This window comes from Nycticebus coucang, chromosome 6 (genome assembly GCF_027406575.1).
Source record: "Nycticebus coucang isolate mNycCou1 chromosome 6, mNycCou1.pri, whole genome shotgun sequence".
Taxonomy (NCBI): Eukaryota; Metazoa; Chordata; class Mammalia; order Primates; family Lorisidae; genus Nycticebus; species Nycticebus coucang.
In genome coordinates, this window is record NC_069785.1 from 132,098,577 (window position 1) to 132,125,296 (window position 26,720).

The 26,720-nt window shown below is 42.9% G+C and overlaps 1 protein-coding gene across 8 annotated transcripts in view; it reads left to right on the plus strand.

The window, feature by feature from the left end:
• OPCML (opioid binding protein/cell adhesion molecule like) overlaps window positions 1-26,720 on the plus strand; it is a 1,112,106-nt gene that overhangs the window by 857,591 nt on the left and 227,795 nt on the right. For all 8 annotated transcript variants that reach the window (XM_053594858.1, XM_053594862.1, XM_053594859.1 and 5 more), the window contains one exon: window positions 20,020-20,252. In XM_053594858.1, coding sequence (XP_053450833.1) covers window positions 20,020-20,252 — 233 coding nt within the window. The remainder of the gene's footprint in view (window positions 1-20,019; window positions 20,253-26,720) is intronic.

Genomic DNA, 26,720 nt, shown 5'->3' on the forward strand with positions numbered 1-26,720 from the left:
TCTTTAGGATTTTACATATATAAGTTATTTTATCTGCAGAGGATAGCTTTAATGTTTCCTTTCCAAACTGTATTAGTTTTATATCATTTTCTTATCTAATTGCCCTGGCTGCAACCTTCAGTACAGTGTTGAATAAACATGCTTAAGTATTTCTTTTATCCAGACTGTAGTTAAGTACATAACTAAGCATTGTATTCAGGGGGGTAAGGGTATAATTAGACCTATACATTGTGTGTGTGTATGTGATCCCAAGGGCACACACTGCCACACACTCTGTACATTGCCAGGGTGCAATCTTTTATATCTGCAGGTAAGTTTGTGTTCTATCTACATTCACAGCAGAAAGTCAGAATAAGGTATGTATGTGTTCTCATATTTCTAGGCAAAATCTAAACCACTAAAGTGTACCTTCTAGTTACTTCCTAATGTGGCTCACTTTCCAAGGCTGATCTCTTTTCTTGGAGGATGTTCTATTTAAGGACACATAGAAACTGACAGATGTGAAGGAACATATGGATTGTAACTTATTTTAAAAACAGGAAGTGGAAAAGCTTAACCTCAAAATGAGAAAACTTAGAGCTGTCCTGTCTTCATGAAGGACTGCCATAGGAAGAAGCCATTAGATTTATTTGTGTTATAAGGGGAAGAGCTAGGACCAGTGGGAGATGGAAACTGAGTATCAGACAGCCTTTCAATGACCCTAACTATTCCACTTTAGAATAGTGTGCTCCTTACTGGTTAAATAAACTCCTTTTCATAAGCCTCCTGAAGCACCTATAAAAAGTGAAAATTTGTACTCACAAACTTTATGATCTTAAGAATTTAATAAACTTTAATTTTAAAAAGCAGCCATTACCACACTTCAAAATCACCAAAGGGTTGCCTTTAAAATTAATTTTATAAGTGAAGCATCACCGTACCTTGGGTCTTTCGGAGGATACACTTAGACTTTGGGTGACATTTCCTTTCTGTCAAGAGATTAGCAAGTCAAACTGGCCTATTTTCCATTTAAAAAATAAAATTCAAAATAAATCTGATTATTCACTGGGGCCGCTCACCCTGCCAAAAAGTTCAGCCTTGAATGATGAGGCCAGGCTTCCTCCCCTGCCATCTGTTGAACTTGGCTTAGCTTCCTGCAAATTCAAATGCTTCCTGTTTCAGAGGGCTTTAAATTTCTGCTCCCTAGATGTCCCTTCCACCCACAGCAAAATTCCGGGCCTCTCTAGCTATCTCTGCTTCTGCTCCCCTTCTTTGCTCTGACTTTTAAGGTTTCTCTTCTGGATTTACAATAAAATTTCTTCAGAGGTGAATGCAGTGCCTAAAGGAGAATGTTAATGCCCGGTTTGCTTTGTTCTTAATTAGGTTCCTTCAAGGGAAAACCTCCTGGCCTGGTTTATTATCTAGCTTTGTCAGAGCTTGTCTGCTTTATCTAAACACTTTGAAGAAGTCTCTTCACCCATGCTCTGCCTATATGCTTACAATGTAGATTTTCATAATGCTGGTCAATTGGGAAAGGGTGGAATCTGGGTGGCACAGATAAAGGAATCCTTCCTGGAACATTGCTAGTGGGGCAGGGAGGGAGAAGGAAGGGGTGGGAGGGAGATTCAGGGAACTACAGAGACCATAAGCCTTTGGGCTCATACTGTTTAGTTGCTATTCAGTTTTTGGCCCCAATTCTGCTTCTGGGGAAATTTACAATTGCTGTTTTGACAAGTGATCAGAAGATGAGGGAGAAAATGGTTATTCTCCCCATGGGGTCCTAAATGTTGGCTGCTGAGTGTTGCTTCCTACTGGAAGCCTCTATTTCAATACCCAGTGGCAAAGCAGAACATGCTTTTCCCCAGAAACTCTGTGAGCCCCTCCCCACTGTTAAAACAGGGCTCTTCATTTCTCGCCCCTGTCTCCCTCATGGCATAAATAGAGCTGATCAACCTGGATTTAGTTGATGACCTAAATACTGTCTCTGGGTCATCAGTGGCAGCATTCACATCTCTTGCTCAGGTTCTCGATTTTTACTGCTGAAAGAGTGCTCTGGTTTGGTTTCTTCCCTGGAGTTTGAGGATAGTCCTAGAGACATTTTCTCATTTCTGAAGCCCCATACTCCACCTACTTCCTTCTCTCTTTTCTCTGTTTGCCCCTGTTAGCTCCATTATTCCTCCACTTCTACCACCCCCATCATGCTCATGAGTTTAGTGTTTGGTTTGGTTCAACAACATCAGTTCTGAGTCTTGCCTGTTCTCTCTAAGGACAGACAAAATTGTGAGTGGACATTTAACTACAGCAGGAGGGATGGTGCGCTCATCGAGAATGGTGCCAAGCCTCATTTGGGGCAAGTGCCCTGTGTGAACTGTACCATTTAAGGTTAATGACATTAACCTTATTGGTAATGGGTACGAATGCATTAGAAGTGCCCACTGGAATAACGGCAATTAGTATTTCTTTTATTTTCTAAAGCTTGGCAAGGGAAAACCTAGGAAGATTAAAGTCTGATTTCTTGGAGAAAACAAGTCGGAGGCTCCAAAATATCGCGTTCTTTGTGTTCATTTACCCTGCCAGGGAGGTTAAAACAATCAGCAAGGACCTTCAAAACCCCTCAGTATGTGCAGCTTAAGTGACATGATAGTGAAATCAGGGAGGAAGCAGCGAGGAACAAAGCCCAGGGTGTTGTCCCAGACCAGAATCAACGGGGCTAAGGTGAACATGGGGGTGGAGGAGGGTCTTGGAAGAGCTTTATTGGTTGGAAACAATTCTCTCTCCTAATTACCTCCTGATGATGGCTGCAGAAAGCAAAGTGGAGGTCCTGCTGAGCTTCTCAGGTTGCTCAAGTGACTTGGAGCTATACTAAAATAACAAATATGTTATAAATAGCTTCTGCATGACAGGGGGCTGCAAGCAGAGATGAGGTGGGAGGTGGAAATGTCTGATGTAAGCCTCTTCTTTGCTGCATCTCCAGCTACTTCAGTCCTTAATGAGAGTAGGGGATGGTCTTTGAAAATGCTTTAGATTTGGTATTTACAGGCTCCCAGATGCACCCTTTTTCTCCCTTATGTATTGCTGCCCTGATCCTTCACTGCACAAGATGAATAATTTACCAAAAAGCACTTGTAAGTATTTCTTTATTATTCATTATAATGGACTGAGACAGAAGTAATTCTCCACTCTGCTGGAATTCCCCGAGGGCTTAACTTAACCAGGCTCTGCTTTGCTTTCCCACAGTTAATTTTGGTAGAAGGAGACTCTTCTCTCCAGACCTGTGGCCTGAGTAGGAATTGGGCTGCTTGAGGTACATGCAGGGAGAGAGGAGAATGGAAGACCCTGGGCAGACTGGAAGGTAATGTGAGGTCAAGTTTTAAGAGCACAGACAGCATATCTGTAGGGTGCCAAGTAATGAAGTGTTACAGAAGAATCCTCAAAGAATAACAGGAATCCATAGTCAGTGTGTGCTGAGGAAGTGCATTTAATTACTTCCAATATTCACCTGAGAGGAACGCAATTAAGATGGTGCATCGGCTGTAAAGCATAGAGTTCATTAGGCATTTTCACCCAGGTAAAGAGTTCTTCGTTCTCTTTCTTTTCTTTATTTTTACTTTTCTGTCTCTTTTTTTTTTCTTTCCTCTTCTCTCTGTGCCTATTCCCTCTTCTCTTTTTTCCCTTCCTTTCTTTCTCAATTCATTTAAGGGAACTTCAGCCTTCCCTCTTTATGATAAAAATTGGGTTTTCATGCCAGAGTTTCAGGACCAAGTTTCTATGGAAGGTTCCCACCATAAGCTCAGCCTTTCTTAATGATCTGCACACAGGTGTTAAGTACTATTTCGTACTTATTTCTGCCCTGTATTCAGCACATGAGAGAAGTAGGGAACAGGCTGGAGACATTCAGGCTGCTTACGGGTCAGCCTTCCCGATCTTTTGCTTCGCTCTGTGCAATGTCTCCAGGAGTAAGAATACTCTCTTACTCCGATCTTAGCAGTCTGTGGCACAGAACTCCAGGTGACACAAATTAAAAGCAGCAACTCTCAGGGCCTGAACTGGAAACATTTGCAAACATTAACCCTGTGACTTTATTGCCCCCAGGGAATATCTCTCTCTGGGCTTTTCCTGGCCCAAGGAAAGAGTTTTGCCTGACTTCTATTGTATATTTTGAAGGAGAGTTAGTCTGCATAATCTATAGAAAATGAGCCACTCTTCCGGAAAAAGATGATTGGCTTATTAAAAATATATAGCATATATTTTAAAAATATATAGCATATATTTTAAAAATATATAGCATTTATTTTTAAACAGGAATAGCTGACATTCTGCAAGAGCCATGCTCACATGAGTGGTAAAGACTTCACCTCATAGCCTTCCTCCTCCCTTTGTCTATAATTCTTTCCTACGGGATTTATTTATTTATTTTCTCGTTTAGGTTCCATTTACTTTGTTCTTCTGAATTACCAAGACACTCTCCATCACTAGTATAAAGGAAATGGTAACAAGTTACAAATAAAACTGCTTCAAAATTCTTTTGAAAACGTGAACATTTCTATTTTTCCATCTGGAACGAACTGTATAAATGCCTAGAAGTTAGTGACTTGTATCACCAGGAAAAACCAACTATTGATAAAGGTTTTCTAAACTCTTTGGTCAGTCACATCTAAAGTCATTGAGGGTAAAACAGCCTAGGAATCTAATTCCATATGTAACTGAATCCAGAACACAGAGGGTTTTGAAGTTTTCTACTTTTTAATAAATGCAGCATGAAGTAGATCATTATTTTTCTTTATGAATGACTGTGTTTCCACTTTTTAAAAGATTTTGATTTCTGCATGTTTGAGAGAGTACTTATCTGATATAGCATTTTCCCAAATCTACCTACTTTAGCTGGCTCTTTTCTGTCCTTTGGAGATTATTTTTAAAAACTCAAATAAGCTTTTGTTCAGATGTGCAGTCTGTTCAGAACAGCACCAGATGCGTTAAGCAAACTTACCTCCTTCTTGGCCATTAAGCCACCATCACTTGAACCCATACAATGTCTGTCTTCTAAATTTGAGGCAGCATGGTCTAAGGGCTGGGATCCAAAGAGAGGAACATCCCACTAAATTTTCCAAACTTTGTAACCAGTCCATGTGTAGATTGAGAGAGGAATGCCAGGGATAGTTGAAATCATTATCATGCTTATAGTATCATTTTTTAGTTTTAAGTAATTACAGAAACATTACAGCAAACATTTGCTGACTATTATCCTTCTGAAAGGTCATAACAGTGTTAAAAAGGATTGTTTCTTTGATATTCACAATGACCTGTGATTCTTTACAAATATTATTTCTACTTTATATATGAGAAAGCTGGTCCTCAGAAAGGATCAAGAGTTTAGTGAATGGCAGACCTATAACCGGAACTTACATGCTTCTTAGTAAAATATTTATTCTTTTACCCTGTATGTTACACAGAAATCTTATGGAGCGAATAACAGCTAATCAATATTCAGCATATTTTTTGATTTCATAAATAAATCAGTAACCAGGTAAGTTTTGCTTGAACCAAAAAGGGGCGAGGGCTCATTTATGCGCAATTCTGGAGAAAGAAGGATGACCTTTGAGGTTTTGCCTGGCTTTAGGATCCTGTGATCCTGTACATTATATGTGGGAAGGTATTTGTAGGGAAATCTGAGGGTTGTAATTTCTTCAGTGCCGGAGCCTTTGCTCCCATGACACTCATGCATGGAGCTTGTGGCTGACTCGCGCCATTCTTCAAAACGATATCAAGCTCCCCAGACTCTCTGCTTTTAATTTAAAATTTTAATTTATACTTTTCCATGGATGATACTAAGACAGATATGGCCATGAGTAAATATGTCAGGATAATCTATTGAATGGAATTAAAATGGTATGTGCTTGGGAAACATTTTAATTTTATCTTGCTGACTTCTTCACCAAGTCTAACGAACAAATTGGGAGGCTGAGTTTTAAAGCTGTTTGGGATGGGGAGGAAGGGAGGGCAGAGTTGGAATCGGACAACAAATAAGTAACTGAGATAGTTCTGGGTGGCTTCTTAGGGCATCCCTGACAGGGCAGTTCCTGACCCAGCTGTATATAACAAGTCAGCAGGTGTGAGAGCTGATGCCCTCATTGCCTTTTATTTATTTTTTTGTTGTGTTTTTGTTTGTTTGTTTGTTGAGACAGAGTCTCACTCTGTGCACCCTGGGTACTATGCCCTGGAGTCATAGCTCACAGCAACCTCAAACTTTTGGGCTCAAGCCATCCTCATGCCTCAGCCTCCTCAGTAGCTGGGACTACAGGGACCCACTATGACACCCAGCTAGTTTTTCTATTTTTGGTAGAGATGGGGTCAGGGGTCTCACTCTTGGTTAGGCTGGTCTTGAACTTGTGAACTCAGGCGATCCACCCACCTTGGCCTTCTGGAGTGCTAGCCACAGTGCCATAGAATTGTAGAATTTTGTACTATTGGCAAGGATCAGAGGGGCAAGGAAATTGGGGCTGGACATTGGGCAAGAGATTTTTACCCTTCTTACCTTACAAAACACTTCTCTTCTTTACCCAGAGGCCCATTGCCTTTGAAATGGCTTTGCCTCATACCATAGCACACTGTTTAGGTCAGTCACAATGGAAAATGGACAACAGGAGGCATCTCAGAGCCACATTGGGACTCTGGAAAGAAGTGAAGGCCCCATGCCAAAGGCTTGCCCAGCGCACTTTTCTGCTAAAATCTCGGCTTATTTTTGTGTATCCAAAGACACAAAATATCACCCTTACTCTGGAACCCATGAGGCTCATGATGTCTCCTTGGGGTGGGAATGAGGGTCTCAGAATAATTTTCCCTTCTTCTCAGTGTCCTGCAATATCTGTGCAATAAATGTCGCTTTAGGGAATTGAAGGTACTATTCTGAAACTCCTGAGCTCACATAACCTGTTCCCCTATGATCCAATTCCCATCACTTCTTTACTCTCTTCTCCTTCGCATTGACATGGTTGCATCTGATTTCTGCAATGTCTTCACCTACATGAGAATGGTTCTTCTCGACTGGGAGTCCTCCTGTTTATACACTGAAGCTGCCCAAGGACGCCACTGTGTAAGCTATTGAGGCCTGTGGTCCGACCGAATTCTCTTTCAGGTGTGCACAATTGCATTGATTGATCTCTCAATTATGTATTTTTAGAAATACAGCATTTTACCAACCACAGGACATCAGTCTAGAAACCAGCCCATCAACCACTGTGTCAACACACTGGCAAAGAGGCCTGATCAAAATACAGAGTTCAGGTTGTCCAAGTAGCTTTAGCTGAGAAAATAACCCTCAGAGGGAAATGACATCCCACTGCAAAACTCCATGCACGTCGAGGATAGAATAATTCTGAAGAGTAAGAAATTCTTTTTTTAATTATAAAATCTTATTAGAAGTGCAAAAATGGAAATCTCCTATCACGTCTGGTCTCTTGGCCCACAGAATAAACTGAACTCAACCACTAGGTCAACCTTCATTCTATATAGATTGGAAAATACAGAAGGAGAATACTTCAGAATTCCCTGGAAAATGATAAAGAAGAAAAAAGTGGATCCAGTACCACTTGGTTAAACTCATATACCCTCCTGGATCTTAGAAGCTGAATGATGTCTTTCTAAGAGGCAATATAGCTGTCTGAGAAAAGTAATAGAGTAGGCACTAGGAAATACTAGCTATTTGCTAAGTATAGTTCTGAATCTTGTATGTGCATTATTTTCTTCAGTTTACGTCACAGTGAATAATTCCATGGGGTAAATAGGTTCATCCCACTTCACAGGTGTGAAAATGAAGATTCTAAAAGGTTAAAGAAAATGCCTGTTTTAGGCCCCACCATTAGTGAGTAGCAGAGCCCTTGTCTAGCTGATGCCAGACTGTCTCATTAGCATAACAAGGTATTGTCTCTGTCATGCTCAATCTGTATATGTCATCAGAGCTCATGAAGAACTCCCACCTCCCACCATCATTCTCAATATCGTCAAGGGGAACGTGATGACCCACTGGCTTCCAAGTCAGTTGACCCCTTGCATTGACAAGGGCCGCCATTGCATAGTCGACCCTTACTCTCACTTTTTGTCACGTGAAATTTCTTTCATTCAAGCTCAATTTTATTAATACTTCTAGTGCAGGCCGGGTATGGTGGCTCACACTTGTAATCCTAGCACTTTGGGAGAGCAAGGCAGGTGGATCACCTGAGATCAGGAGTTCAAAACCAACCTGAGCAAGAGTGAGACCCGGTCTCTACTAAAAAAAACGAAAAAGAAAAGAAAAAGAAAGAAAGAAAACTAGCTGGGTGTTGTGGTGGGTGCCTGTAGTCCCAGCTACTCTAGAGGCTGAGGCAAGGAGGTAATTGGAGACTCAGAATTTGAGTTTGCTGTGAGCCTGATGATGCCATGGCACTCTACCCAGGGAGACAGAGTAAGTCTGTGCTTCTGTGTTTCAAAAATTAAAAAGAAAAAAGAAAGATTTCAAGGCATTGAGTCCCCATATTTGTGCATCTATCAGCCCTTCCTGTCTTTGCTCTTCATCTTTGCTGTTTCCAGTTCCTCTAGTCTGTGGCTGTTTCTCTCTCATTCACCTGGCATCCTCTAAGGTAGTGTGAACCCAATCACCTACATCCTTTATGCCTGCAGCTGAACAATGCTGGAGAATGTCCTGGAGATGGACAGAGTAGTGTCCCTGTAAATTCTTAACCATCAACTATCAATGGAACCTCAGCAGCACATCCCATGAATCCCAGCACAGTTCCTTAGTAATTTTTTTTCCTCATTTTCTGCAACATTTATTGCACTGTTTTTTTGCATCCTCCATCCTTTTTCTCCCATTTACCTTCAACAGATAATGCCATCTCCTTTGAAGAAAATAGGAACCATCACTCAATTGCTTCCTTGCTTTTTGTAGCTAAATCCACAGAGCTCCCCAAGTTGCTATTATTTTTCCTTCTCCTATGATGTAGCAGGTGAAGCATCTCTCTCTCACGTGCTTTAGATCCAACACTCACCTCTACTGTAACTTTTCTCTGCCGTTTACCCTTCTACTGCATTAACTCTGGCTCCCATTTAATGAAATTGTGCTCAGTGCCCACTCCTTGTCTCATTCACAGTAACATCTCTGGTGCCTAAAAGAAGGCTATTTGGAAGCCCTGGCTTGTGGGTGTTAAGTACGGAGCTTGTCAGAAATGCAGAACCTGGTCTCCACCCAGATCTAGTGAGCTCCCAAGGTACACAGGTGCTATGTGGGCACATCCTAGCACCCAGTAGATACTCAGTACATATTTGCAGAATGAATTCTTTAGTCCCCATGTGTTTCTAGTCTTAAATAAACAAACAAAAACCCTTTGCCAGCTTCTCTCTATCCCCTCTTTGCTCTTGAAAATATTGGCAGCTGACACTGTGGCCAATGTCCCCATTCACTTGTCATCCCTTCCTTCACCTTGGTTCCTACACCCCCTTCCTTAAGTTGCAGACATGGCTGGGCCTTCATGTCTACCTTGATGGTCTCTTCACTATCTTTCTGCCACCAGCCCTGATACTGTCCCTTCTCCAAAGGAAGACCAGGATACTCCCATAAAAGTCATAAATTAAGTGATGACCTGGCTCTCCTCCAGGGACTCCCCACTATACCTAGAATAAGGTACAAGACGCTGTGCCGTGGAGGTGTGCACCTCCATAACTTTGTGGACTGTATCTACACTTCAACCACCTGACTCGGATCACTCTGGCTTCCTCTCTGTTCCTTACCTGAATCATCCTTCATCCCAGGCCCTGCATACCTGCCCCGCCCTCTAAGACATCCTCTAAAAGCAAAGTTTGACGTTACTGTTCTTAGTTTTCACCCTGAGATGAAGTGGCTTTAGAGTGGCCTGTCTGCAGCCTACATATTCAAGTAAGGTTTGGACCCTCTCTAAGTGGCTCTTATCCCTCACCATTTTTGTGCAGAAGCTTTCAGATACATTCTCCACCAATGCCTTATCAGCAGATATTAGCTCTAGCAGAGTTATTACTCTCAATGTGTTTCCAACTGTCTGAATCATAAAGTTTTCCCTAATCTAATTTAGGGCATTGTTGATGCTCTATACCTGCAGTCCCCAAGTACCAGGCCATGGACTGGTATTGGTCCTGGTCCACGGCCTGTTAGGAACTGGGCCACACAGCATCCCTGACTGAGCTCTGCCTCTTACCTCACCCTCCACCTCCATGTCCCCCTTCTATGGAAAAATTATCTTCCATGAGACTGGTCCCTGATGCCGAAAAGGTTCCAGTCCATGGGCTGTTAGGAACCAGGCCACACAGCAGGAAGTGAGTCATGACCAAGCAAGTGGAGATTCAGCTGTGTTTATAGCCACTCCCCAGATGGACCTCGCATCACCACCACAGTTCAGCCTCCTGTCCCATCCACCCCACCTCACTCCCTGTGGAAAAATTGTCTTCCATGAAACTGGTCCCTGGTTCCAAAAAGGTTGAGGACTGCTGCTATACACGACCAGCTTAGTGCTCAGCTCAGCTCAGCTGTGGTCACGCATGTGTGTTCTCTCCCTTCCTTTAGGACACATCACTGCTGTAACACTGAAAGCTTCATGACGGTACACACGTGACTTACAGCTCCGGGTCTTATTTCTAGGGCCTGGCGGAGAGTCTGGCACTTAACAGATGCTTGGTAAATATTTGTTAAATGAATGAACAAATGTATAATTTTTATTGTGCCCATGAATGTGACAGGGTGTCTTTTTAATGCTCCGTGTTCTATTATTTGCCTGAAGATCATAAGAGCCTTGAAGGCAGGGGCTGTCTCTTACAATGGTTTTTGTTTTTATTTTTATTTTATCCTTGCCTCTGTCTCCTTGGGAAACCATTAAAGTGATCTCCCCAGCACATCCTGTGAATTTATAGAGTGACTTGAAGCCTGGAAAGAAACCAGCTCAATCATTCACTATTTTGTGCAGAGAGCTTTCTCTTGTCTTTCTGCCTACCCTTTCTTTTTATAATTATGTTTCCCTACCCTATGCTTTATTTCTGTTACCAAGATAGGAATTCTCCTCCTCTCTCCTCCCACAGCCAAGCAGTTTAACCCCTCTTTTGTAGTTGTAAGCAATTTCCACTTCCTTGCAGAGCCATCTTTCCACATAAATCACTCCCTTCATTTTCCCTCCCTGCACCGGATGCTCTGTTCTGAGCGCCTCCGGCCCAGCTGCCTGACTGGGGTTGTGCAGTGTGTGGAATTGCTCTCTGTATTCATGGGAGCCCTACTGTGCTTGTGGGGACAAGAGGGTCGCCCTGCCTGCGTCAGGACACAGTGAGCACTGTTCAGATGGCCTTGTGTATCATTGGTCGGGGCTGAGACCACAACAAGTCATCAGCCTGATTTTCTGCTTTAAGTGATGCTGTTTGGGGGACAGCCTGCACCTTCGTTGGTTGTGTGTCAACTAGTCTGTTTCCTCTGTGGCCCGTAGCTGGCCGGTATTTGTGTGCTTTGTCTGCACGGCACCTTCCTCCCCCTCCACACACACACACAGACATGCCCTCTTCCTGTGTGTTAATGTGACATCCCCATTCCAGCCTGTATTGGCATGCCACTGCCTTTCAATTTCAGCTGAGCTGCAGATGTCACGTGCATGCCAGTCTTCAAAGTCAACCTCCTCCTGTACTACTGAAATATTTTCACACTATCCCCTCTCTAAGTAGCTCTTATCCCTCGCCATTTTTCTGCGGAAGCTTTCAGATACATTCCCCACCAATGCCTTATCACCAAATATTAGTTCTAGCAGAGTTATTACTCTCATTGCGTTTCCGACTATCTGAATCATAAAGTTTTCCCTTCCATAATTTAGGGTCCTTGTTGATGCTCTAAAGTTGGCTCTATTTGTAACTCAGGAAGTAACCGAGTAGTTAAAGCCTCCCGGGAGAACAGCTTTTGCAATTTAGAATACCTTGGGAGTCGATCTAAAAATATTTCATTTGGCTTGCCTGCTCTCCTTTGCTTTAAAAAATTATTTATTATTGGACTGTGAGTTCTTTAAAGCAAGATCTTCTTCCCATTCTCTCAACTGGCATTAGTAATAGATTTTGATGCATTGTGAGGTTGTTCTTAACAGAAAGTCAGTTAACTCTCCATTTCTGGCAAAAAGGCAAATAACAAAACAGAAAACAAATAACAACCTAATGTTAGGATTTTGTATTTTAAAAAAGGAAATTCAGAGGGTGGCGCCTGTGGCTCAAAGAGTAGGGTGCGGGCCTCATGTACCGGAGGTGGTGGGTTCAAACCCAGCCCCAGCCAAAAAAAGCTGCCAAAAAAAAAACGAAGTTCAGGGAAATGAATTTGAGGCTTTAACATTTCACTCATCACCTTTACAAGCAGTTCTTAAATGGAGGACTCTATAGGAGGATACTTAAAAGGCAGGGGCAGGCAGGTGAGAGAGACAAAATTTCAATAGATTCTTGTGATAACGTTTCTTTTTTATTTTATATACATGCAATCATAAAACTAAGTATAAATGCCGTAAGCTTATACCCGTATAGGACACTAACTTCAGAAATCGTAAATTATACATATATATAATCACTAAAATTTAAATTCTGAACATTCATTTAGTGGAACAGATGATGTTTTATTAAAATCAAATCCAAGTGGCAACGCGAGTGAGGCCCTGAGTGCTGCGGGGCATTGCTTTTGAATTCCGCCTGTGCCATGTGGTGACTGAGTTTTCCTTCCATGCGGGCACATGCTACCTGTGGGGAAGCTTCAGGACACAGACCCAGCTTCCTTCAGGGGAAGGAAGGAGATGCATCTCTGACAAAGCAAGTCAGCCCTGCCTTTCTCTCCCTGGCCCGAGACAGTGAGAGGCGTCCTTTTGCATTCCCACTGTTACAGTCACGGATGCAGATCTGAACATTTCAATCTACGTATTGTTATACTGTGTCCAGAATATATATGTATTATATTTGTCCAGATTGTGATAGAAATGAAAACACTAAATTAAAAACTATACATAGGAGTGGCTTGGCATCTGTGGCTCCAGCGGCTAAGGCGCCAGCCACATACACCTGAGCTGGCAGGTTCAAATCCAGCCCGGGCCTGCCAAACAACGACGGCTGTAACCAAAAAAAAAAAAAATAGCTGGGCATTGTGGTGGGCGCCTGTAGTCCCAGCTACTTGGGAGGCCGAGGCAGGAGATTCGCTTGAGCCCAGGAGTTGGAGGTTGCTGTGAGCCGTGATGCCACAGCACTTTACCCAGGGTGACAGCTTGAGGCTGTGTCTCAAAAAAAAAAAATACACATAGCGACCCTGTGAACCCTGTGTATGTCTACACGTGTGAGTGTACATGGCTCTCACAGAAAGACATAAATATACACGTATCCCAAAGGATATTCCCTTCACCCACCTTACCTGGGTTCTCTTGATGCCAATTCGAAAACATCATCTTACACCTTTTAATTATTATAAACACATGTTAATCACCTACTAGCTGCAGGTGGCCTCTGAGAAGTGCTGGGGGTACGGAATGGGTATCACTCGTGGTTCCTGTCCAGGTGGCATCCACAGCCTAACACATGAGGATGTAAAGAACTAAATGAAGTGGTGTAAGTTCCGTGAAGAAGTCCAGGAGTGTTGATTTTAACATTACATTTCAGAGAGAATGGAGCTTTAGTGTGATGGGTCTGTTTGAGAGATTCAACTATATTTGCTGCTGACTCCTCATTAAAGCAGAGGGGTGTGTACTCTCTTTTAGGTATCGCCCCAACCACAAAGGTGGAAGTATAAAGTCATTTTCTTATTAACTCACAGGGTCCCCAAATGTCGATGCTTTGAACATTAATGCCTACCAAGTTGTCAGTATATGAGGGCACCATTTAGGAGCATGGCTTATGAGACTTATTCTCCAACCATGCATATGGTCTAAATGTTCCTCCAGCTTATGGGGTGTGTGTGTGAGAGGTGAGCTTTATTTTTAAGTTGAACATAATTTTCAGATGTGCATCTTGTTGCACCAAAACTTAGGAAGGATCATATAAATATTAAACATTTGGCATTCAGGTCATAGAAGGGCATTCCCTGACCATTCTGTCCCAGAAGTGTTCACAATCTCCAGAGCACCCTCTCTATTCCCTATGTATGATTTTTTTTTTTTTTTGTCTCTCCACCTATCGTTTTGAAAGTAGCACACATATTCTCATGTGCTTGTTTGTCTCTCGCTAGGTGTTGTATCACAGGGTGAGAACTTTGTTCCCTGCTGTATTCATAGCTGCTATAAAGTTATTTAGTATATATTACGTGCTTATTAGATTTCTGTCAAATGATGACAGCACTTTTTTCTTTTGTGGTTCCAAAGGAAAAATATACAAATAAAAGGAACAGTAAATACTACAAACAAAAAAAAAATGAAAGCTGGCCAATTTCATTTTTCAGGAAGAATTTGTTATTTTGATTAAAATCCCAACCGGTTGCTCGTCTAGTTTCTTCAAGGTGATGAGGAGTTCTCAAGAGGAGTCCCCAGGGCAACAGCGTCAACGTTATCATCATCTGGGAACTCGTTAGAAATGTGCATTCTTGGTTCCCTACAGGCTCAGAAACCAAAAGCTCTTTGGGGATCTGAGCCCCAGAGATCTGTATTTTCTGTGCAGAGTATGGATACCATGCTTTAAGGCATGGATCTTCTCTAACTGCACCTCTCCCTCTGAAAGTAAAACCAAACAACCCACATCTTAATCCCACATTCCCTATTTAGAACACCCACTGCGCGCTGATTTTTTTTCAGACATTTCTTTCCTCTTCCTGACTTTTTTCCACCTGTCCTCACACATGGCTAGAGGTGGACTAAGAAAGTATAAAAGTCTTGCCCACACAGCTTTACTTTTCTCCTCTCTGTCTCAGTTTCCTCATCTGGAAAATATTGATAATAGAGAAAATCTCAGTGGGTCTTTATGAGGACTCATTGATGTCATGCGCAGAGTTCTTACAATTCTGTCTGGTGTAGTACAAGCCACATATAATTTTCGGGTCTACTTGTGATAGAATTGTACAGAGTTATGTTTTATCAAGGGCCAGTCAGTAGGATCAGTTTAGAATGTAAGAATTTTAAATATAGGGAAGAATTTTCAAGAGATCAGAACATTGTCATTAGCTGTCCCCAACTTACTCTGTAGCTCCCCTTTATTTGACGTAAAAAAATGCTCCCCTATGTGTTTCTTGGTAAGGAGGACCCAGAACATTGCCATGAACAGCAGTGAAGGAGCCAGGGTTTGGAAGCACACTCAAGCAGACTGCTTTAGTCCTTCCCTGAGCTCTTTCTCCTGCTGCTTGGAGGAGCTTGGAAGAGCCCCGTGGTGACAGAAGAAAGCGTGAAGCCAGGAAACTACTTTCTTCTGAAGCACAGAGTCATTGCGAGGAAAGTAACTGTCCTCAGCAAATGTCCTTGTTCCACCACGTTCTCTGTGGTTCATTGGGTTCTGGGAACTGTACACATGTTGTGAGCCATCTTGTCGTGTTAGAGGGATAGCTGTTGCACAGTGGCTCTTGCTATTTGCACTTTATGGCTACTAATAAGACCCAAGTTCAAGAGCAAGCAAAGTGGGCCACAGTCATCCTGGTCCTCCATCTGGGGTTTGATTACCCAAGGGGTACACGGGCTTTGTAAGAGACATATGGCCAGATCATTGGAAGAATGTTCTGGCTCTGGAGTGTAGATTTGTACTGATATGCTTCAAAGTCAACCCTTACTAGACCCTGGGGTAATTTTCACTGGTTCTATGCTTCCTCAAGTAGTGACCAGTCCTATACAAGGGCAGCGATATAAGGGCAATGATCATTTCAAGAGCTCAAATTCCCTGAAGTTAATCTGCCTGGGAAAGTGCCTGAGGTTGGGCTGGGATTCTGTTCTCCTTCTGACTGCCTCAGCTTCACACATGGTGCAGGAGTCAATGTTCCTAGGCTTCCATTAACACTTCTATCACCCGACTATCATCACGCAGGATAACATTCTTTTTTATTTTTATTTTTTTTGAGACAGAGTCCAAGTTGTCACCCTTGGTAGAGTTCTGTGGTGTCATAGCTCACAGCAACCTCCAACTCTTGGCCTTAAGTGATTCTCTTGCTTGAGCTTCCCAAGTAGCTGGGACTACAGGCACCCACCACAATGCCTGGCTATTTTTTTTGTTGCAGTTGTCATTGTTGTTTAACTGGTCAGGGGGCGGTTCGAACCCACCAGCCTTGGTGTATGTGGCTGGAGCCATAACCACTGTGTTACGGGCACTGAGCCACAGGGTCACATTCTTGAAGGCGAGTCCATGAAAGTAAAGCAGAGACAGACTAATGGCAGTGGCAGGTCATTGCATGGGTGCATTCTCTATCTGACTGTAAGGAATTAGAGATCAGAGATAAAAGACCGAGGGCAGTGCCATTTGGCATATGAAAATAAACAGCTGGTGATCTTTCCAACCATTCTAAGTGTGTTGGGTTGAACAAGATGCTTCTAGTGAAAGAGTAACATCTTTTTAATAGTCATTTGGTAAGTCCTGATGAAAGGTTATTGGGATCTTTTGCAGATATTAAGAAATGGAATGAATAATAATACAGAATTATAAACCCCCTTGTAAGTCAGGTGTTTTCTACTTCATTGTTTTAAAATAAATAGAAGAATGAATTTATCTGTTAGCTGTGAGATTATTAAAATAATATTTGAAGATCTATTATTATATGACTTTTGGCATATACCTTAGAAGGCATTCAAAAACTTAAGTGGCATTACCATACAAAATTTTCATTTCCATCTTCTTGCTTACATGAACAAGGTTTCTCTAAAGCCAAAAATAGGGGAAAAAAAAAAAACTGATCCTGAACTCTATCTCATTCTAGCAGTTAGTGATATCTATCTATGGTGTTGGAAAGAAAACCTCATCTATCACATTAAGAGCTATCTTTCCTGGAAATTTTTTTTTTATGTTTAATTATTACTTAACAAAATGTACAATTATTTATGTCATTTTACCCATTTTATGTTTGTAATGCTAACTCATTTTTTAAAAATATTATTACATGAAGTTTTATAGTCATAGACTATAAAAGAAATTTAAATTTCAATCTATACATATATAGTTATAAATAAACACGATAGGTGATCAATAAAAGATTTGTAAGCATAAAATATATCCTGCAGAGGGCATATAATGAAAATACAAGTTCTAGTTTAAAAAAGAACAATGCATATTTTATTACCGTTAAAGAAGAGATTATTCATGAATTTTGAAAGTGGATAATCATGAGGGTCCATCGCTGTGGTATTTAGATTCCATTGAACGTGTCTATCTACAGATCATCTACCTACATAAGTTCTGGGACCCTTTTATTCTAAAAATTTGAATATTCTCTTCATGCCAAAAATGTATCCTTTGCCACTATAGCATAAATAATTTTTATGCCAACTTAAAAATGTGGGTTAGATAACTGACCAAAATTAAAGCAAGAATATTTGCTTGTACTTAGTCATCTGGGTTTGTGTCTCCCCAGGACTAGAAAAAAGCCCCCCACCCCCAAATTCTGTCCGAATCTACTTCAAGGCTTACTCACTCCTGGAATTCTACTATTCGAACTTTATTCTTATAGGAGTAGTCATTTATTTACTTATTTATTCATTTAGTTTTCAAGACAGAGTCTTGCTCCGTTGCCCTAGGTAGACTGCCATGGTGTCAATCTAGCCCACAGGAACCTCAGACTCCTGGGCTCAAGCAGTCCACCTGCCTCAGCCTCCTGAGTAGCTAGGAGTATAGGTGCCCATCATAACATTCTACTCATTTATCTATTTTAGTAGAGACGGGGTCTTGCTCTTGCTCAGGCTGATTGCAAATTCTTGAGCTCAACTAATCCTCCTGCCTCTGCCTCCCAAAGTGCTAGGATTACAGGTGTGAGCCATGGCCCCTGATCATAGGAGTCATTTAAATAAGGAGTTTGCTTTTATGAAAATACAGACATCGTTAGAAAATGTTGCACATTGGTCCCTTACCAGTCATTTACAACTGAGAGTGAATGAATTTATCATATTTTTCCCTCTTGTAAATGCTTTTAAAAGTAGGGAGCAGGGAAGTTCTAATAGGATTTTAATCCTCATATAGGAAATGTAAAATTGTTATAAAGGAAAAAAATTGACCAGAAAAAGAAAGGAGTTGCCCCAGGATTTGGAGGAGACAGCATGACTTCAGTTTTTCTTTGTACCAGTGACACATCTACAGAGATGGGAAAGAATCCTTCAGCGGTACCTGAATGATCAGTCCTAATTGGCGAATGCACTTGGGCCCCTAAAACTCACCTCTCAGCTCGTACTTAGACTTACCCAGAGGTGATGCAGAATTAGATCTGTAACTACTGGTGTACAGGGTGCCTGTGGTCAAGTGAAAGAGAAAGTTTCACAGGAGCATTAGAGTATGATTCTATCTCAGCTAAAAAACTAATGAATACAAGCTTTATACAAGTGAGTACCTGTCTTCAAGGAGTAGGATGTTGGAGATGACAGAAGTGTTAATGAAAGAGCCCCGGGTGCTGCAAGTTGGGGGGTGAGCAGCTTGCTGGACCTCTGGGCCTTGTATTATCCACTTTCTTACCTGCTTTGCATCATTCACATGTGAAAACATGCTTATCTTACTTTTGTAGTTAGGAAAATGCAACCAGCAAATAAAGAATATGTAGAAAAGAACAGTTTCTTCCCGTCATACTGTGAAAGTGCCTAATGACACCCCAGCCACCCCCTCTTCCACAGCAGCTGAGTGGCAGGCGGGGAGCACATAGAAAGACCTCAGTGGCTGGAAGCTGGTGTTATTTTCATTGCCCTAGAGGCCCTAGGTTGGCTGCTTTCCCTTTTCAAGAGGGGCTGTTGTTTCGGTGCTCTGAGACCCTGGGCTGTTTAAACCTACATGAGGTTGGTCACATGGCCAGCGCCTGATCTCTCCACCGAAGACCGTGTCTTGCCTTCTCCTGAGCCCTGTCTGCAGGATCTCAGTTGCCAGCTATGTGGTAGGTCATATTCAGCGCAGGAAGACCCCTATGTTTGCCTCACTTGGAGGCTTTTGGCTCTTGTCCCTTTTCTCTCTGCTAGGACATCATGAGGCTGGCTGTCATTGCGGGTTTCCATGTGTAGTGTTGAGCAGTGGGTGGGCAACTCCATTTATAAAGGAGTCTGTTTTCTCACGCATCCTTCCATCCCCATGATCTAGGTTCCTAGGGCACATATGCAAGTGTGTAACACATTTATCTCTGCATGAGGCCTGATAGCCTGCAGGTCATGCATCACAACTAGCAAATTCCTCTTGTATTCAAGGAGAGGAAGCAAGCTGTAGAGGCCAGCTCTACTGTGACAGCAGCACTGTTCTAGCTCCCAGTGGGGCACAGAGAGGGGTGTACAGGGAAGAGGATCTGTGCTGGTGATTTCATTCTTCCCTCTCCTGAAATCTTAGCAGGCAGCGTGACTTCCTCAGGAACAGTTGGCTTTCTAAGGTGAATTTTACCAACCTGTGTTATAAATCGTGGTGTGCAGGCTTTGGGCTGCTTAGGGGCATAAGGAGATTATCAACACCAGGGAGGGCTGGAGGTAAATACGTTCAATTTTTGATTAACTACAAGTTAAGTATTTGCTTTGTGGATTATCTGTGACCTATTTGAAATACTGATCCACTTTCTCTCCCCTGGGCCCCTGGGCCTCTTCTCCCACAAGGCGGTAAATGTGCTCAAGAAATATAAACTCATTTTCATATAAGCCTAGAGGGGAAAAATAAGAGGGAAAGAAAATGTACGGCAAAGACAGGCACATCATTTCCTCCTGTAAGGAGTGGAAATGATTTTGCATCATGGGTTCTCCAAGACGAATCAGGCCACGCTTAACTTTCCATGAGGGAAATCTCATCAATGATGGATTATTTCCTTTCGGCGCTGGGCTGTGTTGTTTCAATTACTCCTCAAAGTGCAACACTGTAGGTATAACATAACCTCTCCTTCTCTCTCTTTCTCTCTCTCCCTTCTTCCTGCCCCCACCCCACTCACAGGTGTACAATAGACGACCGGGTCACCCGGGTGGCCTGGCTGAACCGCAGCACCATCCTCTACGCCGGGAATGACAAATGGTCCATAGACCCGCGAGTGATCATCCTGGTCAACACGCCGACCCAGTACAGCATCATGATCCAGAATGTGGACGTGTATGACGAAGGTCCATATACCTGCTCTGTGCAGACAGACAATCACCCCAAAACTTCCCGGGTCCACCTCATAGTGCAAGGTAAGTCACAGCCGAATCTAAGGCCGGCGTTCCTGTTCTACTCATGCGTGAAGAAGAGGAAGTCATTTTCCTCATTGAATCTAGAAATTGACTATGTGTCTTGAATCCCTTCTCGTCGTTGGGGTTCTTAACGAAGTGCTGGGTATCTTCTCAAAGGGTTTCCGTGCTACCTGCAGTCCTTTTGTTCTCATCAGTAAGCTGTGTGGTGTGTGCTGGTTGAGTTCTCGCGAGTGAGTGAGCAAGGGATGTGCACAAAAAGATAAATACAGTGGTAGTCTCGGTGCCTTTTAATTATCTTTTAGAGGTTTGCTCTATAATGCATAATAATATAGATGTGAACTTGTGTTACTTGAGTATTTTTTCATAGCTGGTAATCCTGTCTGTTCTGGAAGGGTCTCTGAGTGCTGGTAGGTCAGAGTCAATGTGGTATCACTGCTGTGATCAAATATGCTCTCTCTCAGCCCCACGGTGAAGCCCAGACCCAAGAGGGCTACTGGTCAGAATGAGATCTCCCAGTCCACATTTGGACATAAATTCAGATAATTTAAAAAAGGAGGGAGGAAAGAGAAGAAAGCCTTAACATCCTCTTCCATTCTTTTAAAAAATTGAATCAGGATAGCCCAGGAATAATATCACGTGTGCATTTTTAATTAGTTTTTAATTTAAATTTTGTACCATATCTTTTAAAAATGGGACTAAGCAAGGGTCAGAATCTCAGATAGTAAATATCAAGAATTGAAAAACACACGTACAGATAGTAGTTCTGAGATTTTGAGAATCATTTCAACAAGGCGGCAATCCATATGAATTTATTTTGAACTGACCCCAACTACTACCACTAGAGAAAGCCAAAGCCCTTTCTGGCAGGAGTTGGCTCCTGGTAGGAATGAAGCTTTAAACAGACTAGTTCCACCACCCAGTGCCACATCCTTCCTGCACCAAATAAGAGGTTTAGGTACTCCTTTCTCAGAGACCCCTCTGCTGACATGTGGGGACATACACTGGGGTCTTAGGAAGGGTCCCTGTTTGTGATTTAGTTTTTGGCAACTGGCTTTTATCAGATTCCATACATTCAAAAGATTTTTTTTTTTTTTTCAGTTTGAAAAAGTGTATGGTCTTTGTTTAGCTAAGCTAGATTCCTTCGTGTCTGATTTTCTTGAAAATAATGGGATGTTGTTCATTTCATTTGGTTTCCCAGAGAGATGTGGAGTAGGGCTTAGTGTCCATTCAAGCTTCAGTCCCCTGTACATTTCAGGTGCGTGCTCTTTCCTTTTGGCTCAAGCAGCTCTTTGCTAGCGCAGCATCCAGGCCTACCTCTGCAGGCCATTTGTAATGGCCTGTGTAGGGCCAGAGATCTGTCTGCTGCAACTTCTGTTCCCCAGCAGTCCCTGGCAGTCCCTGGCCCTGACACACTGCTTGAAGCTTTGCTCTGCCCAGCCTTCAAGCCCTTCTCTCATCCCCATGTTTTTCCAGACGCTCACAAGCGCCTGCCACATAACAGACATCCACAGACACGCCGTTCCCTGTTCTCATGCACGTCCCACCGCTGTTTGGAGCTTCAAGGCTACCTGCCATCTGGAGACCAAGACAACTGTCACATCTGATACTTCTCTTCAGATGGTGGAGGCACTGAGGGAGATCCGTCACTGGAGATGAGCAGGGATATCTCTTGAAAGTTTCTGGGGGTATAGAAAACACAGACATGTGCATCCTCCCTACCCCACCTGCCGCCTGGGCTGGGTTCCAGAGGAACTGAAGTTCACAGCCCTGGAAGTGGTAGAAGTGGTACTTCAGTGGCATCTATGTGGTCTTGACAGCAAAGTTATCTTCAAATTCAGGAAATACAGCACTGAAGTAAAAAAGAACTGTCAGGAGCTGTACAGAATCAGAGCAAACAAACTTACCAATTTGCAGGGAAGAGGACAGATTGCGAAAGAGCGTCTAAGTGAACACAGGCCAGAGTGCGCTCAGGACGCCGGTGGCAGGGTGATGTTCTTCATGAGCCAGCCCTTGGGAGGGATGTGGAAGGCTACAGGGTCTCCTTCTGGGCCTGCGAGCTGGGGAGATGCAGAGAGCTGGTGTCCTCTATTCCATATTCAGCTCCTATAGTCTCCAAGTTGTAGGCCAGTGACTCTGTTGGTGTGGCCCTCAGAGGTGGCCTGGGCAGACGGAAGTGGAAGGGGAGGACCTCCTCCCAGCACATTATCGAGTGGCTGCAGACAAGGTCGGGGAGCTGCATTCTCTCCCTTTGCCCAGCAAGGTGGTGTCCTATTCTCTCTCTGGAGCCCGGTTGAATTACCAGTGGGTGGATGCAGGGACCCCGCCACGCAGTTAGAAAGAAGCCCAGGGGTCTTCTTACTTCCCAGCAGCTCTCAGCTTTTGTCCAGTCTACAGATTAATTTTTCAGACTTAGTATTAGTTCAGGTTAGATAAAGATAATGAAAGTTTCCTAATCCTCTTAAAGAAGATTTATCTGACTGAGTAGAAAGCTTTCAGAAGACAATAAGGCATGTATAAAACTGAAGCCTAATCTCGCCTTTAATTTCAAACTGCTGATGGGTATTGATTTTGCAATGAAAAAAACTGAAAAATTTCCGAGCTGTAACTTGTCTGTTTAGAAAAACAAAATGGTGTTTATGGACCTTCTGTCCATTTGGGGAATGTTGGTGTGTTGTTCCTTCTGCCGGTCAGATATCATTAGCCCAGGAGAGAGCAGTCCCTCAGGGCCCCACTTTGCTGTCCCTTCTGCAAGGGACAAGATGGGGACACTTCACCACTAAGCTCAGTGCCTGCCCCTGCTGTTGCGTAAGGTAGCTTTTGCCAGGTATCTGATGGAACTAATTTTCAAATCCTTCTCTTTGAGAGAAGAAGCTGTCTTCATTAAAATTGTGTCACTGATACCTGAGGTACATCTTAGCCACTGAGGGGATCATTTCAAGGTGCCATGTGAGCTTGTGTGGTAATGTGATCTAGAGTAAATCCTAGGTGTGAAGGAAACACAGGCCAAGCGGGGAGTGTGACTGGGGGTTCGGATTAGTCAGGGTAGGAAAATCAGTCTGGCCGCCGTCAGAGGATGAGCTGGTGTAAAGAGAAGCTGGAGTCACAGGTGTGGGGTCATTCCCATCGCCTTGCACAGGGTGACCAGGCAGACTGTGTCCCTGTCTAAGAGATACTATCCAGGGGAAATTGAGAGCATTCATTCTCCTCCCTCAAAAGAGGAAGAAGTAAAAGAATATAACCCAGATCTTTGAGTTTGGGGGGATGGTGGTGAACTTGCTGGTAATCAGGAAGGTAAGATCCTATTCCACCCAGACAGAACAGCTTTACTCTTACTAGGTTCAGGGATAAAGAAAAAGCAGACATTAAACAGTTATTATACACCAGTGGTTTTCAACCTGTGGGTCACAACCCCTTTGGGGGTTGAATGACCCTTTCCCCTTTCACAGGGTCGCCTAAGACCATAGGAAAACATATGTTTCTGATAGTCTTAGGAACCGAGACACCACTTCTATGTGTGGGAGTCACTACAACATGAGGAACTGTATTAAAGGGTCAAGGTTGTGGCATTAGAAAGGTTGAGAACCACTGTTATAGAACTAGGAAATGGGTAGAACCTAGCACCAGAAAGGGTGTGCTTGAAATTCTGCAAGAATTTGCGGGCTTGAGAGTAGAGACGTTTTCTGAAGTTAACTATTCCTGGTGAACTGCAGGAATCATAACATTTATAACTGTCCTCTGCTCTTACCACATTGTCTGCTGAGACAGGGTAGCTGCTCAGCAAATGTTCATGACGCACACAGGAGCAGACGGATTCAGCAACTGAAGTGGCGTATGGATGCAGGGGTTATAGAGCCTCTTCAAGCAGAGAGCAATAGGCTCTGAGTCAGACACTGTCCAGATGACTTGGAGTGGACAGGCCAGGCCCTGGAGGGAAGAGGGTCTTCAGTGTGACAAGCTGAGAGATGTGTCATAACAGGGACAAGGCCAATTCTGTGCATTTGTGTAGGACTTTTCAGAGATGGTGACAATGTTTGTCTCATTTGGTCCTCAGAATGAGCTGTGGGAGGCTACTACATGCAGTGACTGTCATCTCCATTTGTAAATTAGATAACTGCAGCTCATGAAGGTCAAGGAACTGACCAGAGTGTCCAGTCGCAGAGTGGGGTCTTGAACCAGGGCCATGGACGCCAGGCTAAGTGTCCTTCCAGCGTACACCAGTGCCTCTGCTGTCACTGACGCCCAAACTCATTTCTCTGCTCTAGATCAAGGAGAACTTTCCAGGTTTCTTAGATTTGTTCTGTTTTATTTTTTCTCTCTCTCTCTTTTTTCCTTTTTTCTGCTACTGATATTTCCTTGTAGCTGCAGAAATGGAGGACAAAACTTAAGAAAGGAAATTAGCCAAGGGGGCGGGACACCAAAGCTATAATAAATGGTGCAGAGTGGCAGAGAGAAGAAGCGACGTAGATAATTAATTTTCTAGCAGCTCCTCCCTCTGGGGATACACATTTTAAATGTTACTGCTTTATCCTATGTAAGTACTGATAACTCTGGCCCCTTTGAGAATCCAGGATCTAATTTTAATTCTAATTATCATTAACTCTTCGACATTCTGAAACTACACAGAGATCTACATGTTGTTGTTTGTTAAGGGACAGATGGAGCATGAAGTTCTGGTCTCTCTTTGTTTCTTGGGGGTTGATGTTCTTTACCTGTTCTCTTGACTAGTTCAGAAATCTGTTTACTACAAAGTACTTTCTTTTACAGCATGTATTTCTTTTGATAGGCTCAATTTTATGCAGAGGGCTAGAAATGATCAATTTTGTTAAATTTTCACATATGAGGCTCCACAACAAACCGAGGCAAGTTCCATGTAAATATAAGACTTTGGGTCTTTTCGCCTGGAGTCAGTTTGGGTGAAACTGGTTGGTATCCAAAGCTGAGTTTCACATGTAAAGAAGTATGATTTCGCAGCCAGTGCAATCTTAGATTTTGCTAAGCAACAGCCAACATCAGCACTGGACATGTTTAAGTGAAAGCCGTATCTCCGTTGTTCCCTGGGGCTACCCTACAAAATAAGCATTGTAGTCACATTTACAAATGAAGAAACTGAGGCTTAGAAAGACCAGCGATGTACTCTAAGATAATGAAGCTACTATGTGCTTTAAATTCCCTTCACTAGACTTGTTTGTTTGGGTGAAGCTTTTGTCTCTAGGGGGGAAAAATGAGCAAAATACAAATAGTTAAGGCACTTTACAAGCATTATCTTTTTTGATTATTCGTTACAAAAGCCCTGAAGACCAAACGGGAAGCCACTCGTTCCGAGACAGGAGATGGAGACTTGTCTGAGTTACAGTGTCAAGAAGTGTCAGTGACAGCTGGGACCTGGTATTTTCTCCGTGTCCCGTACTTGTTTACTGTGCCCCATTGCTAATGGCAGAGACAAGTGAACAGACAGGGGACCACCATGCTATATGAGAAAAATACAGTCTTCTGAAGTGGCTAGAGGAGAGCGGATATGAAGGAGACAATTCCGGGGTGGACAGCCGGCAGATGTGAGGAGGGTACTGGAGCGTTTATAGCAGAGCCAGGGAGGCAGGAGCACAGGCCACAATTTTGCCAAGGACTTAGCTATTTTCAACTCCCTTTGTAACCAACATTTTTTCCCCCTGCTATTTCCCTCTTTTCTCCCAAATATTACAGTCATTTAAATTAACATGTGATTGTGGGCTTCAAGGAAAGCGGGCAGTCAACCTGAAATCAATTTAATTTATTCTGCCTCTATTTTAAATGATAATCACTCTTGCTCTTCACACAGGCAGGGTGAAGAGTGGGAAAACCAAAACTGGCCATCAGAAAACTCATTTCTCAGCCTGGGTGCCACTTCTAACCCCTCAGGCCTATGTCTACAAGACGTTGGCTTCCTAGATTTCCTAACCCGTGGTGAAGAACACAATTCCATATAATTGATTTATGTTATACGCATACATACAAATGTTAATCCTGTGTGGGTGTTTGGAAATAAGGTTCAGGCAGGGGTTCTCTAAACTGCAAATCCTGTATGTGTGCAAATATAGCAGATCAGCAAAGATAAGGATAAGAACTTCTCTGGGCTTCATTGCCCGGACTTTGAAATGCAGGGAGATTGGACTGATGGAATGGCAGTCCTTTGAAGCTACTACATCTTACGGTTTTTAATGTAATTCCTCGGGGTCTTTCCTACCTTCTCCCACTTGTGGGGAAATTAGAAAGTTTGTTCTTAGTCTCTTGTTTATATCTTCTTCAGAGGCTATTAGATTTGGGGCCTTCTTGCTAACTCTCCTAGTTAGTAGAGACTCAGAGCATTAGTTACCTTTGTGCTTGGAGCAAGTGGACAAGAAAACCCCCTTTCCTTTCCAGTTCCTTCCTAATATTCAGGAACCTCCACAACCCACCTAAATTAATACCTAGGTCTCCATTTATACCATCTCG